General features: G+C 45.7%; 1 protein-coding gene across 3 annotated transcripts in view; it reads right to left on the minus strand.

Annotated features, from left to right (window-relative positions):
• MTM1 (myotubularin 1) overlaps window positions 1–28,000 on the minus strand; it is a 94,862-nt gene that overhangs the window by 38,701 nt on the left and 28,161 nt on the right. For 2 of the 3 annotated variants that reach the window (XM_036102384.2, XM_078064771.1), the window contains exons 5-6: window positions 16,359–16,469; window positions 12,143–12,244 (exon numbers count right to left, since the gene is read on the minus strand). In XM_036102384.2, coding sequence (XP_035958277.2) covers window positions 12,143–12,244; window positions 16,359–16,469 — 213 coding nt within the window. The remainder of the gene's footprint in view (window positions 1–12,142; window positions 12,245–16,358; window positions 16,470–28,000) is intronic. The other variant, XM_078064772.1, reaches the window with a different exon arrangement.

The raw sequence follows: 28,000 nt of genomic DNA on the forward strand, positions 1-28,000 counted from the left end.
ATGTAAAACCCAAAAGCTATAAAAGAAAACTGCAGACAAGAGTTTAACCTAGCAGGCCTGGCTGCTCTCCTGAGACAGGTCTGCTTGTGAGGTTGGCCCTCAGCTGGACTCTGAGAACCTGGGTTCTCGGGAAAGTTCCCATTGCTCCCTAACTGATAAGAGGGATTTATGGTGCCTCAACCGTATAAACGTGGTTTATGTTTAACCCTAATCCCTGCTTTCCTTCTGAGAGGCAGTGATTTGGGTACATGCTAGGCGGAGGGTGCCTCATGACCAGCCTCCAATAAAAACTCTGGGTGCTGAGCTTCCCTGGTTGGTGACATTTCCCAAGTGTTGTCTCAACTTGTTGCTGTAGGAATTAAGTGTCTCCTGTGTGACTCCACTGGGAGAAAACTCTGGAAATTTGTGCCTGGTTCCCCCCCCACCAGACTTTACCCCATGTACCTTTTCCTTTTGCAGCTCTTCCTCCATACCTTTTTGCTATAATAAATCACACTTGTGAGGACGACTATATGTTATACCTTTTGAATTCTCCTAATGAATCATTGACGTCGGGGTGGTCTTAGGGACCCCCATCACAAAAAAATTGATAAAATACAAAGATTTAAAAAAAACTCCCATAGCAAAAGCCACCATAGTCAAAAGACATATGGGGAAAATATTTGCAACTCATATTATGAGTGTAACTATTACATAAAGAACTCCTACAATTGACCAAAAAAAAAAGACCAAAATCCCAAAGGAAATATAGGCAGAAGCCACAGAGAATCAATAGAAATACAAATAGCTCAAACCAAAAGATATTTAATTTCAGTCAAATAGGATAAATACAAAATAAAACTATGAATCCACATTTTCACCTATTAGATTAGTGAAGATCAAAAAATCAGAAAGCATCCTGGATTGCAAGTGCAGTTGGCAAAACGGACCCCCAAAGATGTCCATGTCCTACTCCCTGTGACCCGTGTCATTACCATATGTGGCAAAGAGGAATTAGGTTGCCAATGGAATTAAGATTTCTTTTTTTTTTTTTTAAAGATTTTATTTATTTGAGAGAGAAAGAATGAGACAGAGAACATGGGGGGGGGGGAGTGTCAGAGGAAGAAGCAGACTTGCCGCTGAGCAGGGAGCCCGATGCGGGACTTGATCCTGGGACTCCAGGATCATGACCTGAGCCAAAGGCAGTCGCTTAACCGACTGAGCCACCCAGGTGCCCTGGAATTAAGATTTCTAATCACCTGACTTTAAGACAGGAAGAGTACCCTGGACTTCCCAGGAGTGCCAATGTCATCGTAAGGGTCCTGAGATGTGGAAGGAGGCCGAATAGTCGGAATCAGAAAAAGAGAGTGATGATGGAATAAAGTCAGAGTAATTCGAAGGACTCGACCACTGCTTTGGCTCTGCAGATGGAGGAAGAGGCTGTGAGCCAAGGAACGTGGGTGCCTCTAGAAGCTGGAAAATGCAAGGAATGGACTCTCCCCTAGATTCCCCAGAAGACACACAGCACCACACACCCCCTGACTTTAGTCCAGCAAGACCCATTTTGGACTTCTGACCTCCAGAACTGTAAGATGACAGACTCGTGTTTTTATAAGCCGCCAAGTTTGTGGTCATGTGTTAGAGCAGCTATAGGAAATGAATAGAGCTGGAGACAAGCACTCTGACCCACTGCATGTGGGAGTGAAAGCCAGTACATCTTCTTTTAGGGATATTTGGTAATAGCAGTAATTCTACTTCTAAGAACTTATCCTACAACATACACGAGCACCTACAAAATGATGTATGTGCAAGGTTACCCACTGCAGTTTATGTAACAGCAAACGATAGAAAATGATCTCAGTATCCATCAAGAGAGGATTGAAGAAAGTATGGTACGGTCAACAGAGTACTGTATGGTCATAAATAGGGTAAAGAAGCCCACTCATCTGGCGATATCTTTGGTAAATGTAAAAGCAAGGTATGGAAGAGCACATACAGCTTACTCCCGCTAGGGTCAAAGCGGGAAAAGATGCCTAACAAGTTGCATGAATAGGCTTAAACTATCACTGGGTGGACAGTAACAGACTGAAAACACTGGTTGTCTGTGAGGAGGGGAACAGGATGGGTGAAGGATGCTTGGAGCGGGATATTTTTATGACATACCTGTCTTAGTTCCAGCCGGTATAACAAGTTACCATAGACTGGGTGGCTTAAAACAATGAACATTTACTTCTCACAGTTCTGGAGGCTGCAAAGTCTAAGGTCAAGAAGCCAGCAGGGCCGGGTTCTGGTGAGACCCACTTCCTGGTTTACAGAGGGTAGCCTTCTTGCTGTACTTCACGTGGTGGAAAGCACAAGCTCTGGTCCCTTCCTTTACCTATAAGGTCAGTAATCCCATCCTGGGGCTCCACCCTCATAACCTCATCTAAACCTAATCACCTCTCAAAAGCCCCACCTCCAAATACCATCACACTGGGGGGTTCGGGCTTCAGCATAGGATTCTGGGAGGACACAAACATTGAGTCCTTAACAGTACCTTCTATAGTTCCCGAATTTTCAATTATAGACATATATTAGCTATTGTCAAACTTTTAAAGTAGTGCTTGTTGAATAAATGCCCTTTCTAAACAGAATATTCTTACTGATGACTTGGTTGCTGCCGGTTCTTAATTCATTCACTCTACTGACCTTAGTATATTAATTCAACAAACATTTACCGAGGGCCTACCATGAACAAGGTATTAAGTAGAGAAAAAGATGAGTAAGACACAGGCACTGTCTTTAAGGGGTCAGAAATTCTCCAAAGGACGGTGACAAGGAGGGCACAACTACCAATCATGTAAAGAGGAGAGCACAGAGCACCTGGGACTCCAGAGAATACCTAGGTTATTTCTAGAGAGATGAGCCTGGAAGGATAAGATGACCTTGGACATAATAATAACAATGATGACAAAAAGGCACAATTGGTAGCCAAACTCAGCGAATACGAGGCCATCTGCAAACATGGCCAAAGTGCAGGAGGGGGTCGAAGAAAGTGGGGACAGTTGAGAGGTGAGGCCACACAGTGGGGGAGACCGAAGTCTGTATCTGCTGACGTTTGGAGGGCGTGGGGAATGAGAGCTGAGTCCCAGGGAGAGGACGTGCAGGGGTGGACTGGGTAGGAGACAGAAAGGAAGCAGGAAAACCAGTCCAAGTGCGATTCCACCACTTGAGAAAAGAAGAGAAGAAAACCCTGGATTCAGTAAACATTCAGGAAAAGGGAAATCTTCCAATGGTGGCCTTGATTTTGGAGGAAGAGAAGATACCACAAGAAACTGGGAACACAGAGGAGCAGGTTTAAGGGAAAGAGGAGAGATTATTTTAAAGGAACGTTCAGGGGTCAGTTGAAATTATGGAGCAGCTAAAGGGAAACACGAAGCGTTGAATCTGGAAGTCAGGTCAGATGGGCAATGCCGGAAGACAGGAGAGGGAGAGAAACTGTTGAGGGGATGGTATAGAGTGGACTTTTCTACAGGGAGACGCGTCTGGTATATAGATGCTCTAACTGAGCCTTCTGCGGAAAACATCTAGAAATGCTGGATAAAACAGAAACCTTTTTAAAAATGCTCTACTGAGCTAGCTAGGGAGGAACCAATACTCAGAAGCTAAACACTAACCACAAACAGGAATGTAGAGAGCAAGAGGAAAGCGCTGCTTTTACCTCCGGGCGCTCACAGAATGGATTCTCATGGCCTGTTGGGAGTTTAGGAGATAGAGGACATAAAGGCCCAGGCTCACCCAAGATGCCAAGACGGGCATCAGACTGGAAACCGCCTTCAATAGAGGTTGGCCTCCCAAGTGCTACAACCTCAGGGTAAGGACAAACAGGAAGTAACCCCCCGAGACTCGAAGGAAGTTACCTGTCCAGGTTATTGGTGTTGATCGAGGGAGAAAAAAGTCTCCACTGCTGTCCCCCACCAGGAATTCATAGCCACAAGGCAGCTCTGAAGCAATGTGTAGCCCAAGCTCATAAAACTTGGGTGGTCCGGAAAACATCAAGCAGGGAATCTAATTTGTAATTGACCCACACCGGGAGTGCCCTAAGATGCCTGGCAGAAGGAAACGTCAAACTGCCTTCGATCCTGGCCTCTGAGTATTCCCATAAAGGTCCGAGGAAGAGGAGGTCAGAAGCAAGAATCACAAAACATCCTGGGAAACCAGGCACCTCGAGCCAGCAAGTAAGAACTCAGCAGAGCAGGCCCGGCTGAAGAGCGCCGTGGTGGATGAAGTCAAAGACACAACGTCCCGGGAGCCAGAGGGACGCTGCAGGTATCAGACTTCCTCATACTTCACATGTGTTTTACAAACATCCTCTCGTGGCTACTCAGTAGTTTAAAAAACCTGTGAAAGGAGAGGTGGCTTGAGCAGTTGCAGGGTCTTGAGTCACATTCAAAAGCATAGCTCCCCTGGTGTGGGAGGGCGATAAGTGGGATGAGCTCTGAAGGGAGCGGCCGCCAAGCACGTGCAGGCAGGCAGTGAACACTGGGCTTCTGAACACGGATGGCCACGCGGGGCCAGTCCTGCTGGGAGCACGGTTCCAGGAGATGGGGAGCAGGGAGAAGAGAGAGACTGAAAGAGACCAAGGGCCAAGTCCTGGAGGTGGCAAGAAGTGTGATGAGACCCTCAGTTGGCCACATTTACTGCTTGTCCAAGAAAAAAAGAGTCCTAGCCAAGGAGAAAATGGAGAACTGAGACCTGCTTCAGTCCCAAAGCCACATCTAGGCTGAAAAGCAGGTGTGTGTGTGTGTGTGTGTGTGTGTGTGTGTGTGTGTACACACAGTACTGCTTCTCATTTCAACTGCCTTCTGAAAATGAGCTGTTTGCTTTTATCTATCCTGTGGTCAGCCTAGGAAGTAGGAGTCCACTAAATTTTAGTCTGAGATTTTTAAAATCTCAAAGCAATTTATAAAAATGTCCCCAATTCTGGACTGAAAAATGAAGGCCCAGGGAAAAGTGCCCTTGTTGTTAATTGCCTATTCACAGGATCATTTACAACTCTCATTTGAGCGATTGAAAAAGATGTGCACCCCCATCACCCGCTTTGGTAATTTTTGTGCAATCATTTTTACAAGCAAGTACAACTGGACTTGAGCCAGAGTGGACACAAGGTAGAAATGACACAGTGTTCAAGCCGTATGGACAAGTGGCAAAGACTCTGAGAAGCAAAGGCAGAAGTCACAAACACCTACAAATGCAGCCGGACCCTCTCCTGAAAGGTGCGGCCATTTCTAACACCTTGCTCCCCCCGTGCTGCCCATGGTAGGAAGTACCATGCCATCAGTCCGTGGAAGGCTGCTGGCCTCCCCAGAAAAGGTCCTGAAACCCAGCTGTTTCTCTCTCTCAAAAGCATAGGCAGCAGAGTCTTCTCTCCTGTGCCTAGTCCTACCACCCATATGAAGGTCAAGTTTACCAAAGCAAACAAAACACCAAAAACCTTTGCAACTACACGAGTGTTAATGAGTTCAGAGTACCAAGAGGCAGAAAACACTGTGATGCCCAAGAGCTTAATCCAGAACGGCGCAGGAAAGCACAGAACACAGAGGTACACACGCCCGAATGAGCTGCGCTACATTGGAAGCGGGAGGCCTGCATGGGGTCAAAAGATGGACAGAAAAAACAGTGGGAAACCTTTTCCAAAGACGATCACTGCTGCCCCTATTTCACATTTCTAGTTAAGATGCTTTCTGGATTTAACACACTGAAATTTAAGACTTTCAACTAATCCTTTATCCAAGTACAACCAATGGTTTGTTAATAAGGATAGTAACCTTATCCACATAACACCTTTCTTTTAAGGGACTTAAAGTGTCTCACATATTATCACAATCACTTTATTAATATTCTGGGGGGAAAAAAAGTGTGTTAGGGCAATCATCCTGGGAAACCTGCTTCTTTGCACCTGCTGGGAAAATGGCGCGCAACTGCACAGCTGACTTTCAAAGGGCACTTATTGCGTGCCAGGCACTTGTAAACAGTTTACGTTTAATTCTCACAAAAACTCTCTGGCGCAGAGAGGGTTATTATCCCCATTACAGATGAGAACGCTGGAGCACGTAAATATTATGTGGCTTCCAAAGTTGCCAAGCAGGTAAGCGACTGAGCACACACCAGCAAGGCTGCGTAAACAAGTCCTCTCTCTGACTCTCCCTCACCCGTGGCTGCCACGAGCCTGGCAACCGCGTCCCGGGCTCCACTCCTTCCAGCTCTCCACCTCCCTATGTGAGGCTCCACTCCATGACTTTTGTCAAAACTCAAGCCCTTCTCTTAAACAAAATTCAGGAAAGTCCATGCATGCCTATAGCTGTAAAGACAGATGTAAGTGACTTGACTTATGCCTAAATTAACTCGAAACCCATTTTATTCTATATATTCTACCTTTATCTAAAAGATTGTTTTTCAAGCTTTCTAGATCATGATTAACAGAAAACCATACACTTTGCACCATGACCACCTCCCTGTACACACACACACACACACACACACACCCCTGAAGCAAATGTTTAACAAAACCATATGTACCCATGGTACGTATTACGTATTATGCTCTTACTATTTTCTCTTCTAGTCCATTTAAAAATGCTGGCTGCAACCTAGTAAATGGATTTCATGACTCAATAATACATTGGGATTAACAGTTAAACACTCATCTAAAATTTATATTCTCTCTGGTTATCCCACTTGGGTGAAAAATGAGCAAACAATAAAGGAAATCAATGAAAGAAGAACTCTGGCATTGAACGAACCACCCCAACAATTAATTACTCTCTTCAATAGCACTATCAGGCTCTATTCAGATTTACACAATTTTTGTTCTTGCCTTTAAATAATTACGTCAGAAGCATTGTCACATTTCTTTTTTTCAAGATTTATTTTATTTTTTTTGAGGCGGGAGTGGGGGCAGAGGGAAAGGGAGAGAGAATCTCAAGTAGACTCCTTGCTGAGTGCAGAGCCCAATGCGGGGCTTGATCCCAGGACCCTGACATCAGGACGTGAGCCAAAACCAAGAGTCAGATGCTTAACCCACTGATGAGTCACCCAGGCGCCCCAGCATTATCATGTTTCTTATAAAAATGTATCATTTACCTAGAAGTAGCGTTGAGTTACAAGGTAGTTTGCGAAATTGGTACAAGTTCTAGTGTTTGTAAGGCAAAACAAAAATAAAGCAAGAAAATAAACACTTTGGCTGAAGTAGAAAACGTTATGGGAACAATGTCCAAGTCTGACTGAGCTGACATAATACGGGAACAATCAAATTAATAGGCTGGGGTCGACTCTGTGTGGCTAAACTGCTCAAGTTCAATTCAAAGTTTAAGTCCCAACTTGAACATGCTGAGTGGTGAAAATGCTAATGGGGAAGGAGGCCAGAGAGAGCCAAAAGGGTGGTCTGAGAGCAAAAAGCCCACTTGTACACCGTTCCCCCTATGGCTGGATTTGGAACCCAGCTCTCCTGGCCTTTAGACACCATTTCATGGATACAACAGCATGCTTACCTCTGACCTCAAATGCTTACAATAAAAAAAAAACCAAAACACTGAGATAATCTGCAGCTGGTTTAACAGTTTCAATAATATTAACAAAGTGATATTTTTCAAGCAGGGCCCTTTGTATTGTTCAATGCAATCAGGCTTAGATTAGGCTTCCAGGAAATCCCTTCCTGGCACACTCTCGCATTCCCCACTGTGGCAGTTTGAAAACTTTTCTTTCCCTCCTGTCTCAGAGGAATAATTGTTCCTTCGCCTTTCCAAAACTGCCCTACAAACTGGCTTTCGCCCCATCCCCCTCTGCCTTCCCCAGGATCCTGCTTCAGAAAGATCCCTTCTCTCTCTTGCTTCCTCTCCCCTCCCACAAATACATTCATTCACCTTTCTCAGCTTCAAATGAAACACAGGTTTTGTTTGGACTTCTCTGTTATACATCAGGGTTACTTAAGTAACTAACTTAACTAACCTGGGATCGATGGGCTTCAGAGGGGCTGAAACCCTAACATTTTATGTAAAGTTTTGTACATAAGTGCATTCTTCAGGGGATGAGAAACTATAAATTTGTATCATATTATCAAAGGAATCCATAGCTGCAAACAGATTAAGAACCACGATTTCAAATCTACATCTCTAGACCCTTTTCTGAGGAGCAGACCTGAAATCGCTGCCGTCGATTCTGTCAAAAAGCCACAGTAATGCTAACGGCCACACGAACAAAACAGAACTCCCCACTCCTCCCTCCTTGCCCTGTCTTCCACCTGTCTCCTCAAACAAAATCCTTTTCTGACCTCCCTGCTCTGTCAACGGCACCCCACCCTCCTCATCACTCAAGCCGCAAACCCTAGAGGGAAGGATGATTCAGCCTTCCTCGCTGTCCTCTCTCACCAAACTGCTGCCCAAGCTTGTCATCCTCCACCCCGCCCTGGCCACCTGCACTGCCGGGTCCTTGGTCAGGCACTCTCACCTGGCCTCTGACTCCCCCTCCCAGGCTCTGTGAGCTCTCTGCTCCTGTCTAGTGTTCATGACCTTGTATTCAGTTCTTTCACTTATTTCAAAACCTTCCGTAGGTCTCCACCACTTCCCCAGGTATTAGCTCCTTCCCTGGCAACGCCGTCCATCACGTGAGCCCAGAGCTCCTCTTGCCCACGCTCTGACCAAACAGCGCCTGGCTACCCTCATAAACACTTCACACTGCTTCCAGCTTTCCTTCTGCTGTGTCGAGGGTCAGGGTCTTGCCTCTGCCTGAAACTCCACTTCCTCCAACGGAAATGATAACCATCCTTCAAGTCTCAACCCAAATGACTATCAAATTTCATGCAGGCTTTTCCATGTAGGTTGGACATGTTCTCTTCTTCCTGTGAATCCCCAGTAGACTTCCTCTGCATTTCTCTTACAGCACGAAAGTAACTGTTCCATATCGGAGCCAGACACATGTGTCCTATCACTTCTGTCACATCCCCGAATGGGGCTAGGTATCATTCCTTCAGCCCATACTCCTCCTCCTCATCTGCCCTCCCTGCTCCCCGACACCACCCAACACAGTACGCCGAAATGAACTTATTTACAAGACAGTTGTACATGTTGACTTGAATAGCAAGAACAGATGTTCCAAAAGCCATGGCAATAGCTGATCTGTTCTTATCTGCATCTTGTATTGTTTCAGTGATTGGTTTAACTTTTTTTTTTTTTTAAAGATGACTTTGAGTGGTTAAAACTTAGGGAATGTAATTTTCCAAAACTTTGTATAAGTAATCCGGCTGACATTTTTTCTCAAGTTTGTCACTTCCCAAAGAAGAAGTAGGGATTTCTAGTGCCAGCACAAAAATTAAGGCCGAGTACCACAGACGAGAAATCAACCCCTCTGTGGACTACTCCAATGACAGCAACCCGGAATCCCAGGCTCTGATGCTAGATCCACAACATCCAGAAATTTGTCCCATGTTTCCATAAAATGGATTTTTCCTTCACTTTCTACTTAACCTGAGTTCAATAAAAAAAGCCATCATTATACAACTCCCATGCAGAAGTCATTACGGTGAAGTGAGAGAGAGAAATAATGGCGGCTCCCTGCATTCATAAGCCCATAATATAGCAGGAGGCAGGCAATTCCTACATAATTATTATGTAAGGCAGGCTGAGGTAAGTGCTCTAATAGAGGGACCTGCAAAGTCTAACAAGTGAGAGGCAAGACAACCCCTACGGGGGGCGGGGGGGGGCGGGGGGTATACACAGATGGTATATAGAAGGACTTATGGCTGAGCAAGGTGGTGGAGGATGGGCTTTAAAGAGACAAGGGGCCTACAAGTAAAGGGGATAGAAAAACCAAAGACTCTGCTCTGAGAAAGTTCTATGTGTATTGGAGGAGCACAGGGAAGTCCTGTGTGCTTGGAATGTAGGGTATAAGCCATGGGAAGTCACTGAATTTGTTTTTGTTTTTGTGGAGAGTGGGACATAGTGACATGATTGTAGTTCAATTAAAAAACCACTGGCAGCACTCTGTAGAATAAATTGGAAGGAGAGAAACTGAAAGAAGAGAAGCCAGTTGGGAAGCATGGGTTAAAATAGGAAGCCCAAGTAGAAATGGGAAGAAATATGTGAGAGTCACTAATAAGTAGAACCTATAGGATTTGGAACAGATGTAGCTATGGGAGGCAAGGCACGGAGAGAATAAGACACTTGACTTCAAGTTCTCAAACCTGAGCAACTGGGGATCCTCCTCATTGAGGTGCATGTAGGCTAAAGAGCAGGTTTGGTGAGCTGTGAAGAGGTTGGGGGAGACAACAAGCTTGTGATGCTCAAGGACTTCCAGAGGAAGATGTTTGAGAGTTAGGCTGGTTACATTCACTGGAGGCCAGTGTCGGGGCTAGATTTCGAAATCACCCATATGGCAATGACAGCTTATGTGATGGGATGAAACGAAACCATCAAGGCAAAGTGAGTAACATGAGAAGGCAGCTGAAGGGGGACCACCACAGAGATGGTCCACTAAGGAAAAGACAGAGGCAGTGGAGACTGGGAAGGACAGTCAAGGTGGCAGAATAACACACAAACCAGGACTTGCTAGAATGGGGTGCTCCAAACCGCTGAATGCTGGGGGAAGAGCAAACAGAATGAAGACTGAAGTGAGCCATTAGATTTGGCCAGTAAGAGGGCCTCAGTTCCGGGAAGGTACCTACAGTAAAGGCGGGCACTGAAATGGGTTGGAGGAATGAATAAACTGGAGACGAGAACAGACTAGCTTGTTCTTTCCAGAAGTGTGGATGGAGGCGAGAGATGGGCCAGTAGTTTATTTTATTTTTTTTAAGATTTTATTTATTTATTTGACAGAGAGAGACACAGCGAGAGAGGGAACACAAGCAGGGGGAGGGGGAGAGGGAGAGGGAGAAGCAGGCCCCCCGCGGAGCAGGGAGCCCGATGCGGGGCTCAATTCCAGAACCCTGGGATCACGACCTGAGCTGAAGGCAGACGCTTAACGACTGAACCACCCAGGCGCCCTGGGTCAGTAGTTTGGAGAAAGCTGGTCTAATACTTGACTTTTTAGGGGAGTAAACCCTAAAAGAGACAAAAGATGGCAGAGAAAGGGGATCTTACAGGAGATGGACTGGGGCCTCTGCTCCTTCAAACCTACTGTGTGAGCCGTTCTTCAAATTTCTGATAATTTGGGGCCAGATACGCAAAGCCCAAGATAGAACATGTTCCCTAACTGAATTTTCGTGGATTAGACTTACATTCTCACTTTCATAAATATTCCAAAGATGTGTTCTTATAAAACTTTTTGCCCTAATCATTAAAGAAATTGTTTAGTACTGAAATAGGTTTTACATCACACATTTAATCAAAAACTGAGAAAGGACTGAAAATGTGTTCAACTCTATATCATTACATTTGTTTTAAAAGCATTACATTTGAATCTGTAATCAACACATGACTCATGAGGAGTACTTTATGAATCTCTCTAGACCTCCAGTCTTTGTATAATTGTCCCTTCCATCAACTGTGAATTTCCTTTGCCCGGAACAACTCCTGATGAAATTTGGGAAGAGAGAAACCTTGTCTCACCAGAAAAAAAAAAAAAAAAAAATCCCAGGCTCTTATTGCCAAAAAACCTAAAAGACAGCCTCAGGGAGAAGGGCTACATTACAAATGATCTCCTTCAGTCCACACAGCGGCATACTCATCCTAGACTCAAAGTAAAGGCATATATATATATATATATATATATATACATATTTTTTTAAGAATTATTTCCTTGCTTTCCCCTTAGCAGGTGCTTGCCTCCAAGTCTGTTTAGAGCTGAGCAGAGGAGAAGGAGAGGGGAGTGAGGATGCAAGCAAGGCCTGGTGGCAAAAGGAAGGTGCCCACAGACCACCTCCCTGCCTCATGCCTTTAAGGAGGACGAGCCAAGGCCGGGGGCGCACTGGGGGAGGGAGAGCACAGACCACCCTGGGTGACACTTCAGTCACCTGGGGCGGGCCATCCCACACAGACTAGCAGAGGAGAGGCCTGCTCCTCCTGGGAACGCTTCAATCACCTTTAATAAACACCCTGGCACACCCAGCACGCCAGGAAGCACAGACTAGAGAGTAAATGAAAGGGGAGACACCCGAGAACCTCCAGGTGCTGGGGAGAGCCCTGGAATTTACCAGACTGTGGGCCAAGGGAAAGGCGTATCTTGTGAGGATCTCAAACATGTCCCTTCTGCTGTGGCCTTCCTGTTTCAGCGCGAACCTCAGGTTTCTCATGTCCTGGGGGGGGGGGGGCAGAGAGATTTGACAGTTCAGTCTTCAAATACAGTGACATTCCTCAGCAAAAAAAAATCTCTTCAACTAAAGGAGTGGAAGATTCACTTACCTGAAAGGGCAGTTAATCTAGATTACTAAGAAAATCACTTTGTTTTGTGTGACATTTTGAAATATCCAGTTAAGAATACCTCAAAATACTCTCATCGTAGTCACGAGTGTAAAGACAAAGCAACCAGTGCTAAAGAGAAGACAGAGCTAAAGTCATTTTATAACAAGAAAAATCAAACCTTGCCTTGCACACCATCTACGGTGTCTCTTTACTTCAACCGGTTTCTGCAGTATTTTCCCTATAAAAGAGTATTTTATTCACAGTTTTTTTTTTTTAAAGATTTTATTTATTCATTTGAGAGGGAGAGAGACAGAGAAAGCACAAGCGGGGGAGAGGCAGAAGGAGAGGGAGAAGCAGACTCCTGGCTGAGCCGGGAGTCCGACGTGGGGCTCGATCCCAGGACCCGGAGATCATGACCTGAGCAGAAGGCAGATGCTTAACCATCTGATCCACCCAGGTGCCCCTTCACAGAACTTTTCAAATGTGTACCTGCTATCACATGTAAGCTCAAAATTGTCAAACATGTCATGAAAATACGGAAGCTCTCTGCCTCTCCCTCATGCTCCTTTCAAGTCTCATTCTAACAAATCAGGAAATGATTGGCACTTTAAGCTCTCATACAAGTAATGGAACATATTCTTCCCATCAAGTTGACTTGCACAGTGTTCTACATAGACCACAGTTGAGTACCCCTGTGCTTTCAGGAACTAAACATTAACTCTTGAAACTGGATTTTAAAAGGGGCTTTCAATACATATCTTTTTGCTAAGCAAGAAAACCTTGTCATACACCGAAACCAAACCAAAAAAGCTCCCTTAAATATCAAGTTGTATTACCTATCAAATATATAACATTCTGTCTTACTTTCAAAGCTAGAGTTGTTTCGCTTGTCTCCTAAATCAATCATTGTGCTGTGACCGAGTGGCTGAGCACTCAAAACACCAATTCAATTCAGAAAAACGAGCCCCGTGCTGGACCCTGGGGGGACGTTAGGAGGCAGCCAGCTGAGCTGGTCCCTGCCCTCTTGGATGTCATGATCTTTACATTTTTTCAAAGTGCTTTTTCATTTAGTATCTCAGGAGCACACTTAAAGCTTCCTAAGTCTCTGGAATGAAGGACTAGCAAAGGCCTTGCCATTTACAGGACATCCCAGAATGCCCCTGGCAGCAGAGGCGGTATAAAGAACTAGACCCGAAGACCTCTACTGAGTGACCCAAGACTGCTCAGTCTCTATACAGATGGCATCTACTGGGCCTTGCCAGCTCTAGGATTCCGTGCTTTCACTTTTAAAAGCACAGAACTGAATAAAATCCAAAACCCAATTCACAACATATTCCAAGAAAACTGGGATATTAGTTGTTGGCTCATGATGCAAAGCAGTAGTCAAATAAAAGGGAATAATCATTTCAATGAGATGACATGCCTCGAAAGGGTTTACAACTGAGCCACGAGCACAGCACCAGATAGCCGAGGATCTGTGGGGCTCAAAGACCTGTGCAGAACTTTCCTCCTAACAGCCTGGGGTCAGCTGATAACTCCGTAACATCACTGTTCTTAACCACTTGGCCAGAATTTAGACCATTTCTACATAACCATTTATTTTGATCCATCAGTGATTCCAACAACTACTTCTTGTTGCCATCTGATTCAGATGTAATTAAAGGACAGAAAAAATTACTACCTCATCTTGCCAACAAGAAAATTGAAACAGAAAAGGCAAATGACTCACAGGCGGCAGCTCACCAAATCTACAGCAGAAATATGAGCATATCCTAAGTGGTAAGTTCCACCTGGTCTCCTTAGAGGCTGAGTCGTCAGGGGAGGGCCCCTGAGAAAGAGCCTTGTGGCAGAAGAGCCTCACAGCCCCCCCTCGGCCTGTCTGATAAGTGGGTCACGTGGCGATGCACCAAGCCTCGCTATAATAAATGAGTCCGAGTAAACACATCCCCGGTGCAACAATACCAAAAGGGCTGATTTATGGAGACATCATTTCTATAACCCATCTCTAGAGAAACAACACCCATCGCTGCTGACCTCAAAATACCACAGTCTTTAAAGCGAGTAAACAGGGGTGAGGCATGGAAGGAGAGAGGAGGTTTTGCAGTGGTTAAGGCTTGGCTTTGGCTTTTTTTTTTTTTTAAGGCTCCAAGTTGTCAGCAGGGGCTGATGTGGTGCCTGTGGGTAAAAATTCACATATTCAGAGCCACCTTATCCTGTGCTGGGACTTACACCCCCGGGTGAAAGCAGAAATCCCCGTGCACAGTGCTGGTAGGCCCAAATCCATAGGGCTTAGAATGACCAGTCTCCCCAGGGCAACACTGGGGCTGACCTGCAAGACGGGAGAGTCCACCTCTCCCCCGCCACAGCAGGTTCCCTTTCTATCACCTTCCGGTCTGTTCCTGAGAACATGGGACTTGACTCTCATAACATCGCAGTTCTCAGGGAGATAACGGAATGAAGAGGCTGAGCTACAACACTGTTCTAGGCCATCATCTTTGGGCTCAACGCGAATTCCAAGAAATCTAGATATGTGTAACATTTGCGAGTGATGCCTGGTGAGTTGTCCCTAAGCCCCGTTTTTATAATAAACAGTCAAAGGGTAAGAATGCGCTTTATCTTGTTAACTCTGGGGGGACTGATATTAAAATACAAATTCTTCCTATTGACAAGGCAACAAACAGGACTTTAAAAAATTCTATTAGAACTGAAGTCACTTTCAAAGTCATCAATATTAGCAACCCAATTTTCCCTCGAGTACTGTAATATAACACTCTACTCCCATGGATTCTTTTATGCAAAAGGCAAAAACACTTCCTTAAAAGTAAATCCCTGTATTTCTAGGCCCCAAAGTGAAGACAGTAGCTGGGATCATACATAAGGCATTTAAGGTAGCTTGGATTAAAACAAAAACCAAAAGAAGCCAAGGTGGGCAGTGATGGAGAATTTCAGTTCAGGCCTAATGACCACACAATCATTTGGTTTGTGATAGAGTGTACTAGTTAGTCTTCATCTCTTATAAACTGGAGACAATAAAGCAAACATACCATATTTATAACCAAAACACAATTATAGGAGATTAGTTTTAAGAAATCACAGTGCCTGAGCAAAGGTCACATCTCCCAGATCTAGCTGTGAGAAGCACTGGAACAGATGAGCTCCAAGCCCCTTTGAACTCTTTCTGGGATTGGACATTACTCTATTCTATTATTATTCTACTTGGATTATAACCATCTGACACTTAATACCTGGAAAGGAAGTTTTCTTGCCAGAAGGTTTAGCCTGTTGTCTGCAAAATGATCATCTCACTGTATTTGGATCCCAACCTTGCCATTTGTTGGGTAATCTTAGCTCAGTGACCTAACTCTTCTTAGGCTTAAGGCTTTGTAATGATAAAATGGAGATGCCACTGTCCATCTCAGAGGGTTGCCCTGAGGACTGAATGCAAAGCACCTAGCATGTGTCTGCACCGACAGAGATGCTCAATAAACAGTTATTATTACAGCTGAGTAAATGTTATTAACATTAAATCTCTGTCACCCACCATGCCAAAGCAAAATGTTAGGCAAAATGTTACCTCTGAAAACTAAGCAAAAGTTACAAAGGTTGTTAGAGGCACATCCTGTTCACAGAGGGTAAAATCTCTCACATTTCTCTTTCCTTTCACGGTGTGAAGATGTCTAGCTGGTAACACATCACATAAAGGGACACTAGGAGCAGACTCAGGCAAAACTAAAAAGTGTGAAAATTCTATCTATAAAGTTTTCTTCCTATCCAGTCAAGCTGACAGAAGGACAGGTCTGAGTCCTCACAGGTCTCTTTAATAGGAACTATTTCCCCAGGAGGTTTTGGAAGCCTGATCACAAGGGAAGAACCACTCTTGGGACTTAGATGAAATAGGGTCTTTGATTTTTTTTTTTTTTTTTTTTTTTGGTAAACCCCCATTAACTGTTACTCAGTATTCAACACTAATGTGTCTTTTTTCACAGAAGAAAGTACTGAATCTCTTACTTTACAAGTAATATCTAGACCATAGGAATTTTCTCCTCTACTTGTCGCGCCTCCCATTTTTTCAATTCTGGAGATCACACCCAGAGGAACATCAAGTATTAGAGCAGAATCCTGTAATGGACAAAAATGCAAAAGTCAGTATTTCTGCCAGTATCATTAAAACATAAAAACACTTTTAAAAAACCATATGCTTTAGGGCACTTTTACCTTGGCCATTTTTGCCACTTTCTATGAACGAAAATATGATACAGATCACACATAAAAGAGCAAGCATTACAACAGCCAGCTAGGCAGCCAAAATGCATCCCCAAACACTTGCCATTCTGCAGTGCCTACAGAATAAAGACTAAACTCCTAGGGACACAATTCAAGGGCTCCGTGGTATCACTTCCAGCTGGTCTCTGCAGGCCTTTCTCCCACACCAGTCTGCACTCCAAACTACATGAAAACCTTCCCCATTCCTCAAGCACGATCTACAGTCAGGCCTCTGTGCTTTGTGCATGGTGCTCCCTTTGTCCAGGCTGATCTAGGTTTCCCCAACTACCAGATGTTTTCCCATGGCTTACGCCCTGGCCCAACAAACGTCACCTCTAACAAAGCTCCGCTTCCTAAGTAGACAGAACCGAACTGACCACTCCTTCGTCTGAAGTTCTACAACGCTTGGTTCAGACTGCGCCGCACCGCTTGTTTTACCCTGTCTGCCAGGAACGCGCAGGTCTATATTCCCCACACCAGAAACCGAACATCTGGAAGTAGCGCCTAGCTGAGGCCTGGGTGCGTCTCCCTCAGGAGAAGGGCCTGGATGCACAGCGATGCCGCTCCATCATTCCTCATCCCAGTGCTGGGTGCAAGGGGGCCGTACAAGTGCCGGCGAGCCAGGATCGCATGCGTGGTGTCACACCAGTCATCACGAGCTGTCAGCAGCCGCTACACACGGAGTCAGTCGTCTGTGCCAGGCGCTGCCGTGGGGGCTCTGCACGCCTCATCTTTCTGATTTTATCCTCCCAACCATTCCGGATGTTGGTGTAGTATTCCCGTTTCCTGACGTGGCAATCAAGGCTTTTGAAAGCTTCCGTAACTTGCTTGGTAAATATGGGGAAGGTCTGAGATTTGAGCCAAGGTCTAGGAACACACATCAAAAGAGCCAGACAAATGGTCCTACCCTTTTGCCTCCATAACTGCATTCTTAAGGGCTTATCTTACAGCTATTGCACAACACGACGAACAGTTACATGTGTGAAGATGCTCCGTGGAGCCAGAGGGGGACGTCAGGGTGGAGAAAATGACCGTTAGTCAACTTGAAGGACTAAGCACGCAGCTCCGAAAAGAATTACAGTACATGGAAAAACAAGCTTAAGTGGAAAAAAGCAGCATACAAACTACACTGACTACAGTAATGTAAGATATATATTCATGTGGCCAAAGATAGGGAGGCCTACAGAAATTTGTTTAAGTCCAATATTTTCTTGAGTGCTGTGATTACTTTGATAATAAAGAAAATATTTTAAAGCTGTTTATTGAAGTTTTGTCCTTTAGAAGATGTTCCTTTTGGGGGATACAAATAAAGTTTAAGTTTTACCTGAAATCCTTCTCCTTTGTACAATACAAAAACAAAGCATTTCTTTACAGAATATAAATATAGCTCATGGGTATTCTAGAAATTCAAAAAGTATAAGAATGGGGTGCTTCCATGCCGTAGAATACTACTCACCTACAAAAAAACAAGGAACTATGGATGCACACAACGACATGGAAGGCTCTTAAAAGCATCATGCTGAGTAGTAGATAAGGCCAATTTCAAAAGATCACGTACTGCAGGGAGTCCATTTATGACACTTTTGAAGTGACAAAATTAGAGAGATGGAGAACAAAGAAATGGTTGCCAGGGGTGCGGGGAAGGAGAGTGTGACTATAAATGGGCAGCATCAGTTGCAGATCTTGATTGCTAGTACGTGGTCCCATGACTTTATACATGGGATCAAATGTCACAGAATTTTATGCAGAAACCTATGAAAAAGTGAGTGCATGAAACACTGGTGAAGTTCAAGTACAGTCAGAGTCTTAGTGAACTGTATCGTGCCATAAATCTCCTGGTTTTGATCAAGCAATACAGTTATTGGAGAAGCTAGGTAATGCACTAGTTTTCCAAGTTCTTGAGCGTTCATAATTATTTCAAAATAAAAAGCTAAAGAAAGCGTAAGAGCATGGTTATCATGGTGTAGACAAAAGACTGCAAGCTCTTACGTTGGACAAAATTGGTTCAAACGGAGTTTTGACATTTATTAGCTGGATAACTTGCACAGGTTACTGCACCTCTCAGCCACATTTACCTGTAAAGTAGGGATGATTAAAGATCATGGACTTAAGCACCTGGCATGGTGCCTGTCACGCGGTAGCTAGGAAACAATGGAATTTATTATTATCACAAAGAATATCTTAGTATTTGGAAGATGTAACTGTGCTCTACAAATGTAGCGGATCTTGCAAGCAGCCACATACAGGTCTTTTTTTAGTTGTTGCCATGGGGTGAGACACCTCACATGACTAAAATCCAAATGCCTAGAGAAAAAAAAGACACTACTCAGTAACTGTGTACATTCACAGCTGCATATTATAACATGTTTACTTCTCAATACAGTCTAGTTATTAAAAACACACCATCAGGGAAGCTGTTCTGTTTGGATTGAGATTTAGGAGTGTCCAAGTGTATTCCTAAATGTCAAACTTATACCTAAAAACACATAGATTAGACAATAAATAAAAGTCTGATACTCTAAGATCAACATGGAAGCAAGAATGTAAACAAAACAGATGAGATCTTACTGTTCTTTGTCCTTGTATAGAGGAAATTCTATAGCTCTGATCACCCTGATCCAACACAAAACAGAAAATGGGACAACTGAGGAGAACCAGCCAGTTCCTGACCATAGGTGCCCAGTTTAATGAGGCTACTTGCCATGTTCTCCCCGAATGACAGGTTCAAGATCAGATAACCCAGCAGGCCAAACTGGAAGATCCAGAAATAGGAAAATTAACTCTGTAGAAACCTGAGTTGTTACTATCTGAATATTGTTAAATATTTAAGAATTCTCAAAGGTCCATTCTAACTCAAAATTCTATACCTCTAAGGATCTAAAATAGTTGAGAAGTAAACAGAACAATCTAAAAAAGATGCATTCATTTACCATCTCTCTCTTGAGTGCATACTGAGTAGCAGAAACCGTACTGGACGCTAGGAACCACAGAGATAAATAAGATGCAAGTGTTGCCCTGATGGGAGATAGGACACATGTGCCCAAAGAGCCACAATGCCATCACAGCAAGACAAAACCCACGTCCAGACTAATGGGATGAGAGGTCAGAGGAGGGCAGAACAATTTCCTATTGACTGGGTCTCATGAAGGTTCTGTGCAATGGCAATGTTAAAGATGATCCTTATAGAATGGAATAACAGCAGATGTAGATTTACCTTCCAGAAACAAGTTAACAGTGACATTAGCTACACGTGTGGAAAAGTATGGGGATTTTATATATGAAAAACAAAACAAAACAAAAAACAAGTGGATCAGGTTTAAAACAGGACGGCAGGGGAATTCCCCGGGGAGCACCCCAGGGCTTGGATCAGGGTGACTGGGATCCATGGAATGTGTTTCTCTGAAGAGGAGCACAAGGACAGAGCGGTGCTTTTTAAAGATTCCTTTGGCAGTCCTGAGCACTGTGCGGTAGCAAGGAAGGGACTATGCCCATTCCTTGGGACTCTGGAAGCTAATGATTTAGGGCAAGCTGAGAGGGTAGGAGAACCCGAGAGTGGAGTGACCTAGGTGGGAAGCAAAAGAAGGAGAAAATGAGCCACTGGGGAAGCATCGGCAATGACTCTGATTTAGACCCAGACAAGAGATGTGAAGAACCCAGAAAGGGGTTTTGGAGAAAGATTAACACTGTCACTTTGAGATACACAGGCTTGGAGGTTATGATAAATTAATCAAGTACAGATAAGCAGGAGGCAGCTGGAATTACAGAACTGGGAGAGATTCCAAAGGCCCCTCAAACTCAAAATGTCCAGAACGAACCACATGATGTTTCTCTCTCCAAATTCCATCTTCCTATCTCAGTGGCTGGTGCTCCATCTGCCCAGTTACAAAAGCTGGAAACCTAGGAGTCCTCCTTGACGTCCCCTTCTCTGTTATCCCTCATCCAATCTTGCACATTTACCTCTTAAATCAATCTTGAACCTGTCGAGCCCTCTCCAACTTCTCTGGACCACTGGAACAAGCACAGCGGTCTCTCTGATTGGACTGCTGCTCCCCCAGAGCCTGCCCTCCACACAGCAGCAGAGGTGATCGCTGACAAAAGTCAATCTGATGCTATCATTCCTTTGCTTAAATCATGTCCAAAACTTCTCACTGCTCAACTCCAAACACCTCCATCCTGAACAGGGACTACAAGGCCTTAGTCATCTGGGCCCACCCTCCTCTCCCTCCTGCCATTCCTCACCTTTCTCCTGGCCCCAACCCAGCCACGACTGGCTCATCCTTTCATGTTCCCCTTGGTCTCCGTGCCTCTCGCTGTTCCCTCAGCTGATTCTCCCCACCCAGCCCCTGCCAAGCATCCAGGTAATTCTTATTCATTCTTCAGACCAGGGGTCAAACATCATTTTCTCAGGACAATTTCCCAGGCTCCTCAAACAGCTACACCCCTGTACCACTTGCTCCTGGGTTACTCACGCTCGGCACAACTTGCTGTTATATACCCAGCATGATTATCTGATCAGTGTCTGTCCGTCCCATCAGAACGAAAGCTTCATGAGGGAGAGACCATGTCTGTCGTGCACACCACTAGATCCAAGTGCCTGGCACAGTGCTCAGCACACAGCGGCCTCTCAAATGGTCAACGAATAAAGAATGAAATGAAGTCTGGTAAAGAAGGGGAAGAAAGAGGATGGTACTATCAGGGAGGGGGGTAGCAGAGATCCAAGACACAGAGACTTGAGCAGGTCTGCAGGGTGGGGTGGGGACAAAAGAGCCATGGAAATCACAGATGGAAGACGCAGAATGACCGAAGGGGCACTAAGGCTCTGAAGGAAGTAAAAGAGGAAAGGAGACAAGGCTCAAGTAGAGGAATTTTGTTTTGGAAAAAAGGCAACCAGTCCCTTCCCCTCAGATGAGAGGAGGAGGAGAGCATGGGTGAAAACAGACAGTAGCAGGTAGTGAGGGGGGCGGTTTCTGGGAGCTTAGGAGGAGGGGTTTTAACTGTTCAGCAGAGCAAGACAGGAGGTCAGCTGAAGAACATGGAGGGTTGGCCAGTGATGCGGTGGGGGATGGAAGGAGAAGTCAACTAGATATTAAAAAGAATTGCCCAAGCAGGGGGAGACCCTGAGGTCTGAAAGCCTGCACTTGTAAAGGAACTAATGAATTAAATCTATGTGACTTGCATAGCAGGGCCCAGTCACCCACAGACCCTCAAGTTTGGGGGTTGGCAAGTTGGGAACAACATGGCAATAAGGGGCAAGGGAACCTAAGGTTCAGTGGATATTGTTTTCACCTGAAAACAGCACTCATTTTGCAGCAGCAATATAAGGAGATGATTCAAGACTGAACTTTAACAGAATACCTATAGTATGGATCTTATGTTCCCACTGAAGTTCTACTTAGACACATGAGGATGTCTTATTATAGTCTTTTTAGCATTATTTCAGCTCCCTTGAAATGAAAAGAGGTGCTAAATCTACTAGACTGAAGAACCTAAAGAAGGACAATCTCAGAAAGTCTCCATTATATTTTCACAAAAAGAAAAATACTACAGGTATCCTTGTCGGTCATCCTCATAATGAACTGGATGGGCCTTCCCTCTGGGAAAGAATACAGATCTGGCTCTGAATGTCCATAACGGGAGAGGGTAGTGTTCAAGGCTCACAGCTCCATTTGCAGCCAATGAGAGAGACCATGGAAGCTAAGCGCTGCCATACTTGTTAGATGCCCAGCTACTAAGTGGCATGATACCTAGCACCTGCTCAAAGCTCATTTCAGAACCGAATATTTCAGAGACAGTCTGATTGACACACAAGCCATCCATCCATCTTAATTCTCCAAGCCCTGTCTATACACTGATAAGCCATCAAAAAGCTAAGTAAACAGACCTCATTTTTCTCGTCCCTCAAAGAAATACCTTTATGAACTACAGGTGAATGTGTGTTCCATCTTTATAGAGGGTCTTAAATGGTACTAAAGAATCTTTGGGTAACATTCTGCCTAAAGAATGGAATCATTATGTTCCTATCTTTTAGAGAGATTTCTCCTTGAATTGAATCCAGGAAGAACACACTGTTTCTGGGGCGCCTGGGTGGCTCAGTCGTTAAGCATCTGCCTTCAGCTCAGGTCATGATCCCGGGGTCCTGGGATCGAGGCCCACATCGGGCTCCCTGCTCCGCGGGAAGCCTGCTTCTCCCTCTCCCACTCCCCCGGCTTGTGTTCCCTCTCTCGCTCTCTCTCTCTCTCTGTCAAATAAATAAATTAAAAAAAAAAAGAACACACTGTTTCTGACTTACTGTCGGAAAATGAAAGGTGTGTGCACAACACGTTTCTCATCTCATCAGCATCACTCAGTTGGAAGGCCTAAAAGCCCCCATTCCTCTAGCTACCACACATCTGCCACAGTCCCTTCTAGTTTAGGGCTGTGTGGAGTGACGGGGAGTGAGAAATACCAACTTTCAGATGGGATTACCTCTGGGGTAAAGGGGAGATGGGGTTTCTTCAGCTGGGTGGTGGATCCACAGATGTTTAGGTTATTCTTTATAAACTTCCTATCTTAAATATTTCAAAATAATTTTTCAAATGGGGTGGGGATGGATGGGTGCTCTAGGCGAAAAAAAAAAATGACCTGAAGAAAGGTCCGGAGGAGAAAGCACAGGGCTTCGTTAGGGGTCAGTGAGTAGGACACCTGAGCCAGAGCGTGGGGTGGGCACACAGGAGAGAGGTGGGAAGGTGCCACGTCCCTAACTCCCTGGCTAAGGCATAGGACATGAGGGAGGAAAGGAGCCACGGAGAGTTTCTGAGCACGGGGATGGTGCAACTATAAAGAGGACTTCAGGAGCCAGAGAGAAGGGAGTGGGGAGAGGCTGCAGGCAGGGAGGCCAATGTGTGGCCCCTGTGATGGCCCAGGACAAGACCTTGGACTAGGGTGGGGCACATGTGAAGACTGTGGAGAAGGAGGACGGGGCAGGGATCCCAGGGCCACTGGGAGATAAGCAGCACCAGCCCGAGAAGTAAGAACACCAGAAGAAGGGACTGGGAAGGGAGAAAGAGCTGAAGACTCCCACCTTGGCCCACACATCTGGGATGGGAGGCAAAAAGCCCAGGGTCTTGAGCAGGCAGTAAGAAAGGAGAAAGGGGGGAGGCGCCTGGGTGGCTCAGTAGGTTGAGCATCAGACTCTTGGTTTCAGCTCAGGTCATGATCGCATGGATTATGGGATCGAGTCCTGCGTCAGGCTCCATGCTATGTGCAGAGTCTTTTTGGGGATTCTCTCCCTCTGTCCCTTCTCTCCCTCCCCCCCCACCTGCTCTCGCTCTCAAAAATAAATAAATCTTAAAAAAAAAATGAGAAAGGGGCCAGAAGAAAGGCAGCCCTTGAAACCCAAGAAAGCCCAGGGGTGACTAGGGGATGGCTCTGTCAGTTGTGGCCAGATGGGGGACAGCGTGTGGAAAGGAGCGCGGCCAGCATGCAGCGTTCTCCTGACAGAAGAGACTGCTGCCGGGGAGCAGAGGAAGCCCTGGGGAGGAGCAGGACTAGAGAGAAGCGTGCAGACCCCTGGGAGGTGGAAGGAGGAGCAAGAGACCAATCAGACTGGCGTCTCCACTGAATGGGTTCCCACAGGGGCTCCCAGTGACCTAATGACCACCCTCTGTGGCCTCTGCTCATTCTCTATCCTGCTGAGTCTTGCAGCATTTCGTCCGTGGTCCCCTCCCTTCTTTTCTGAGTCTTTTCTCTTCTACCGACTTCCACCAAAGTCTTTGCTCAGATTTTCTCCTGCTCCCACCACTCCTGCTTTGTCTTCTCAGTTGGCCCTGGGGCTCCCCCCCACCCCCCCGCCCCGGGAGAATGTTCGTGTGCCTCAGTGCACATCTCCTTGTCACATCTTCTTCTCAGGTAATCGCATGGATGTATGCGGCTTTCACCAACACTGATGTGCTAACAACTTCACGAGCTTCAGAGTCACGTTTCCAAATGCTTCGGAGACTTCTCCACTCAGTGGCTGTATAGTTATTAAGTCCACATGTTCCGAGAATCCCCAGGGACTCATCTCCGACGTGTTCCTTCTCCCGTGAGGTCCATTTCAAAGGCAAAGGATCACAGGCATCATTCTCGACTCGAGTCCTTCCTCTAACTCCCGCCTCCAAATGGCCACCCCATGCTCCTGAACCTCCTGTTGCAAAGACAACTGTGCGAGGCCCTGGCTGCCCACCTGAACAACTAACTTTTCCACTGCTCTCCCTGCCTCCAGTCCCCCTCCCTAATCCATCAGCCACACTGCAACTGGACGTCCCTTCCAGAAACCCACATCCAACATGTGGTCCTCCCCATAAGGTGTGCACTGCTGACCCGTGACTTGCGAGACTCTTGGGGCGGACTCTTCTTCCGGCTTCATCTCCTGCCACCCCACTCCCCCTCCACCCTGTGCTCCAGCTCCAACAGACCACTCAGCTGTTGCCACAGTATGTGGTCTTCTCCATATCGTCACACAAGTGCGAGGGAAACGCTCTACCTGATGTGCTCCTCCCTCTCTCCCCTCCTGTCCAGGAAATTGTTACCATTCTTCAAGACTCGGTTCAAATATCACCTCCTCTACAAAGCATGCTAGGACCCATCACTCGGCTAATCACCGTCTCCCTCATAACCTCACAGTGTTACACAACCACAGCAGGCAGTTTTAAATAATACACCCCAATTACTCGCCTCTGTGTCGTTCACCAAGCTCGGTGTTAGTTCACCGTGCTGCTTGCTGAAGGTTCCGGAATAAAGTTATGAGCACATGAACGAACAAAGGGTTACTTCGCCTTTCTCACCCACTATAGCAGCTGAACCCAAAGTGTTCCTGGAAAGGAAGCTGAAGCAGTCTTCCCCCTGGTAGTCTACAGATTACAGGGTATTACATGCCTAAAGTGCCCCCGCCAAATTCCTGAGCACCCTCAAGGTCAAAAGGGGGCTATGACATTTCCAAACTCCAGAAACACGGTTGGTATTCGAGATGCCACAATTTAGTGAGGTCCACATGGCAGTCAAAGCACAGCGATGAAGCCTGTCCCCTCCCAAGTTCACTCACAGAACACGTTTTTACTGAGTGCCTACTGTCTACTGGACCAAAAGGACTCAGCATTAGTAAAGGCCAAAGACACATGGCAGCAAAGAAAAAAGACGAGAGTTCCTTCGTTCAGCAGCCCGCCTGAACTTCTTCAATGTGCCAGGCTCTGCCCTCCGCACTGAGGGGACATGGGGGTGGGGGGTGGGGAGACAGACAGACAAGCATCCCTGTCCTCAGACAGCCAAGGAACAAGATGAAGCAGTGACCTATATAAAAAAGGAGGCGGAGGCAAGTGCTCAGGAGAAACAAACAAACATGGAAAGGAAAGAGGGCGTGTTGGTGGCGGGGGGCGGGGTGCTCACGAGCACTAAGCGCTAACGGAGAGGCGTGGGAAAAGGCTGCGGGGACACGAAGAGGGAGGGGCTCCTTCACGGGAAGCTGGAGGAGGCTCGGAAGAGGGCATGATTGTTGAGGTGGGTTCTGGACAAACAGCATGGGCAGCAGTGGCGGGAGCTGAAGCAAGACAAGTCACAAGGATTTTTATGCCATGTAAAGGACAGTGGATTTTATTCTGTGGGCCACAGGGAGCCAATGAGAGTTTTAGACTGGAGAAGTAAGCTGGCCGGCCTAGTTCTAAGGAGGATCACTCTGGAGGCAGCATGCAGGGCAGAGTAGAGGGGGGATCACCACGCAGGAGGGCCACAGGGACAGTCTAAGGAAACAACCACTGTGCTTCTACTGTCCTGGGGAACGGGGCGGGCAGGAAACCTTGCCCTTGACACCTCAACGAAGTGGGACTGTGGACTCCCGTGTCAGACCACGCTCCTGCAGCAGTGTTTACCTACCTGAAACCAACAGGTGTCCGCTTCAAAATGCCAATAAGAGGACAGCTCTTTGTCAAACACACAGTGTGCAGCAGAATCCACAACTGATACTCTTTATTTAGGGTTTTAAGAAACACTATGATGACTATGTTTTGAGGCTTCTGCATAACCACTTATGTGGCTTTCTTTAAAGGATGTTTTCTGCCATTAGCTTCTTGCTTTTATACTTGGACTAAATGTTATAGCCGATTGGTCAAAATGTTTATGTAAAACAGTAGAAGAAGAAACAAGTTAGTAGTCAGTGTCCAATGGGCCTTTTATACACCCATTCGGTGCTAATCCCCACCTTCTACTATGCCATATGAAAACCAACTAAAGCTTGCTAAGTGCTTCCCCAATCAATTACAAAAGTCCCACGTGCTCATTCCAAGTGGAGAGGAGAAAACAGAGCATGCATAAGTCCACTCTCCAGATCTCCCAAGTACTAACATGCCTGCTGTTATTTCCTTCCGGCCTCTTTTCTACAGACAGGTTTTGCTTGGTTTATGCAGTTGAGATCGTACAATCTTGTCATGGCATCACAGTTTTAAAAATTTCCCCAGTTCATCATCAGTGACAGCATAAAATGGAACCGGGCATGCGTGGCCGGCCAACAAGCCAAGAGTCTCAGAGGGTAAAGGCACCGTAACACTTGCTTTAATTCTCATTTTTGATGACTCTTGCATATATTAGCATAAAATCTCTCAATCTGTCTCAATTTGACCCTTGGGAGCCATACAGGATGAGTCTGATCCCTGCTCCACAGAAGGCACTTCAGACATTCCAAGGTAGCTCTGTCATGCCTCCCCCTTCCGTCTTCTTTTCTTGAGATGAATCATCAACACTTATTTCAATCATCGCTCATATTGCAGCCCCTTCACAAGCCTGGTTCCCTCTGTCTGAACCCTCGCTGGTTTGCCAATGTCCCTCTTAAAACATGGCACCTGGATTTGAACACGACACTTCAGATGGGACTACAGTCTCATTTTGCTGGCCATTATACTTTTGTTAGTTAAGTCTACGGGGATATTAACTTTGTCATCGGTCATGCCCAATTACTGGATCAAATAAGCTTGAGCCCCTATTAAGACAGACCTGACCTCCTCCATCCTTTGTTGGTACAACAGGTTTGTATAAAGTAAATGTTATCTACATGAAATGTATCATTAGTTTCCTGCCAATATCCTAGTCCATTAAGACGGTTTCAAATCGCAACTGCGTAGTCTAGCACATTGGCTACTTTGCAGTCTTTCACATATGGGACATGCATACTTCCTATGGGTTCAACTGCATTGCATTAGACACACTGCAGAGGAGGGGTCCTATACAGCAAGACATTCGTTACCGCCCTTCCTGGTTGGTATCAAGGCTTTAATCCAGTCTGTAACTCCATCTAGATGTACCACCACCATTTGGCCCATGTTTCTTAGTCATATGCCTCAATTTAATCAGGACAAGCTGTCAGTAACACAGTCCTAAGGAAA

Source organism: Halichoerus grypus, chromosome X (genome assembly GCF_964656455.1).
Source record: "Halichoerus grypus chromosome X, mHalGry1.hap1.1, whole genome shotgun sequence".
Taxonomy (NCBI): domain Eukaryota; kingdom Metazoa; phylum Chordata; class Mammalia; order Carnivora; family Phocidae; genus Halichoerus; species Halichoerus grypus.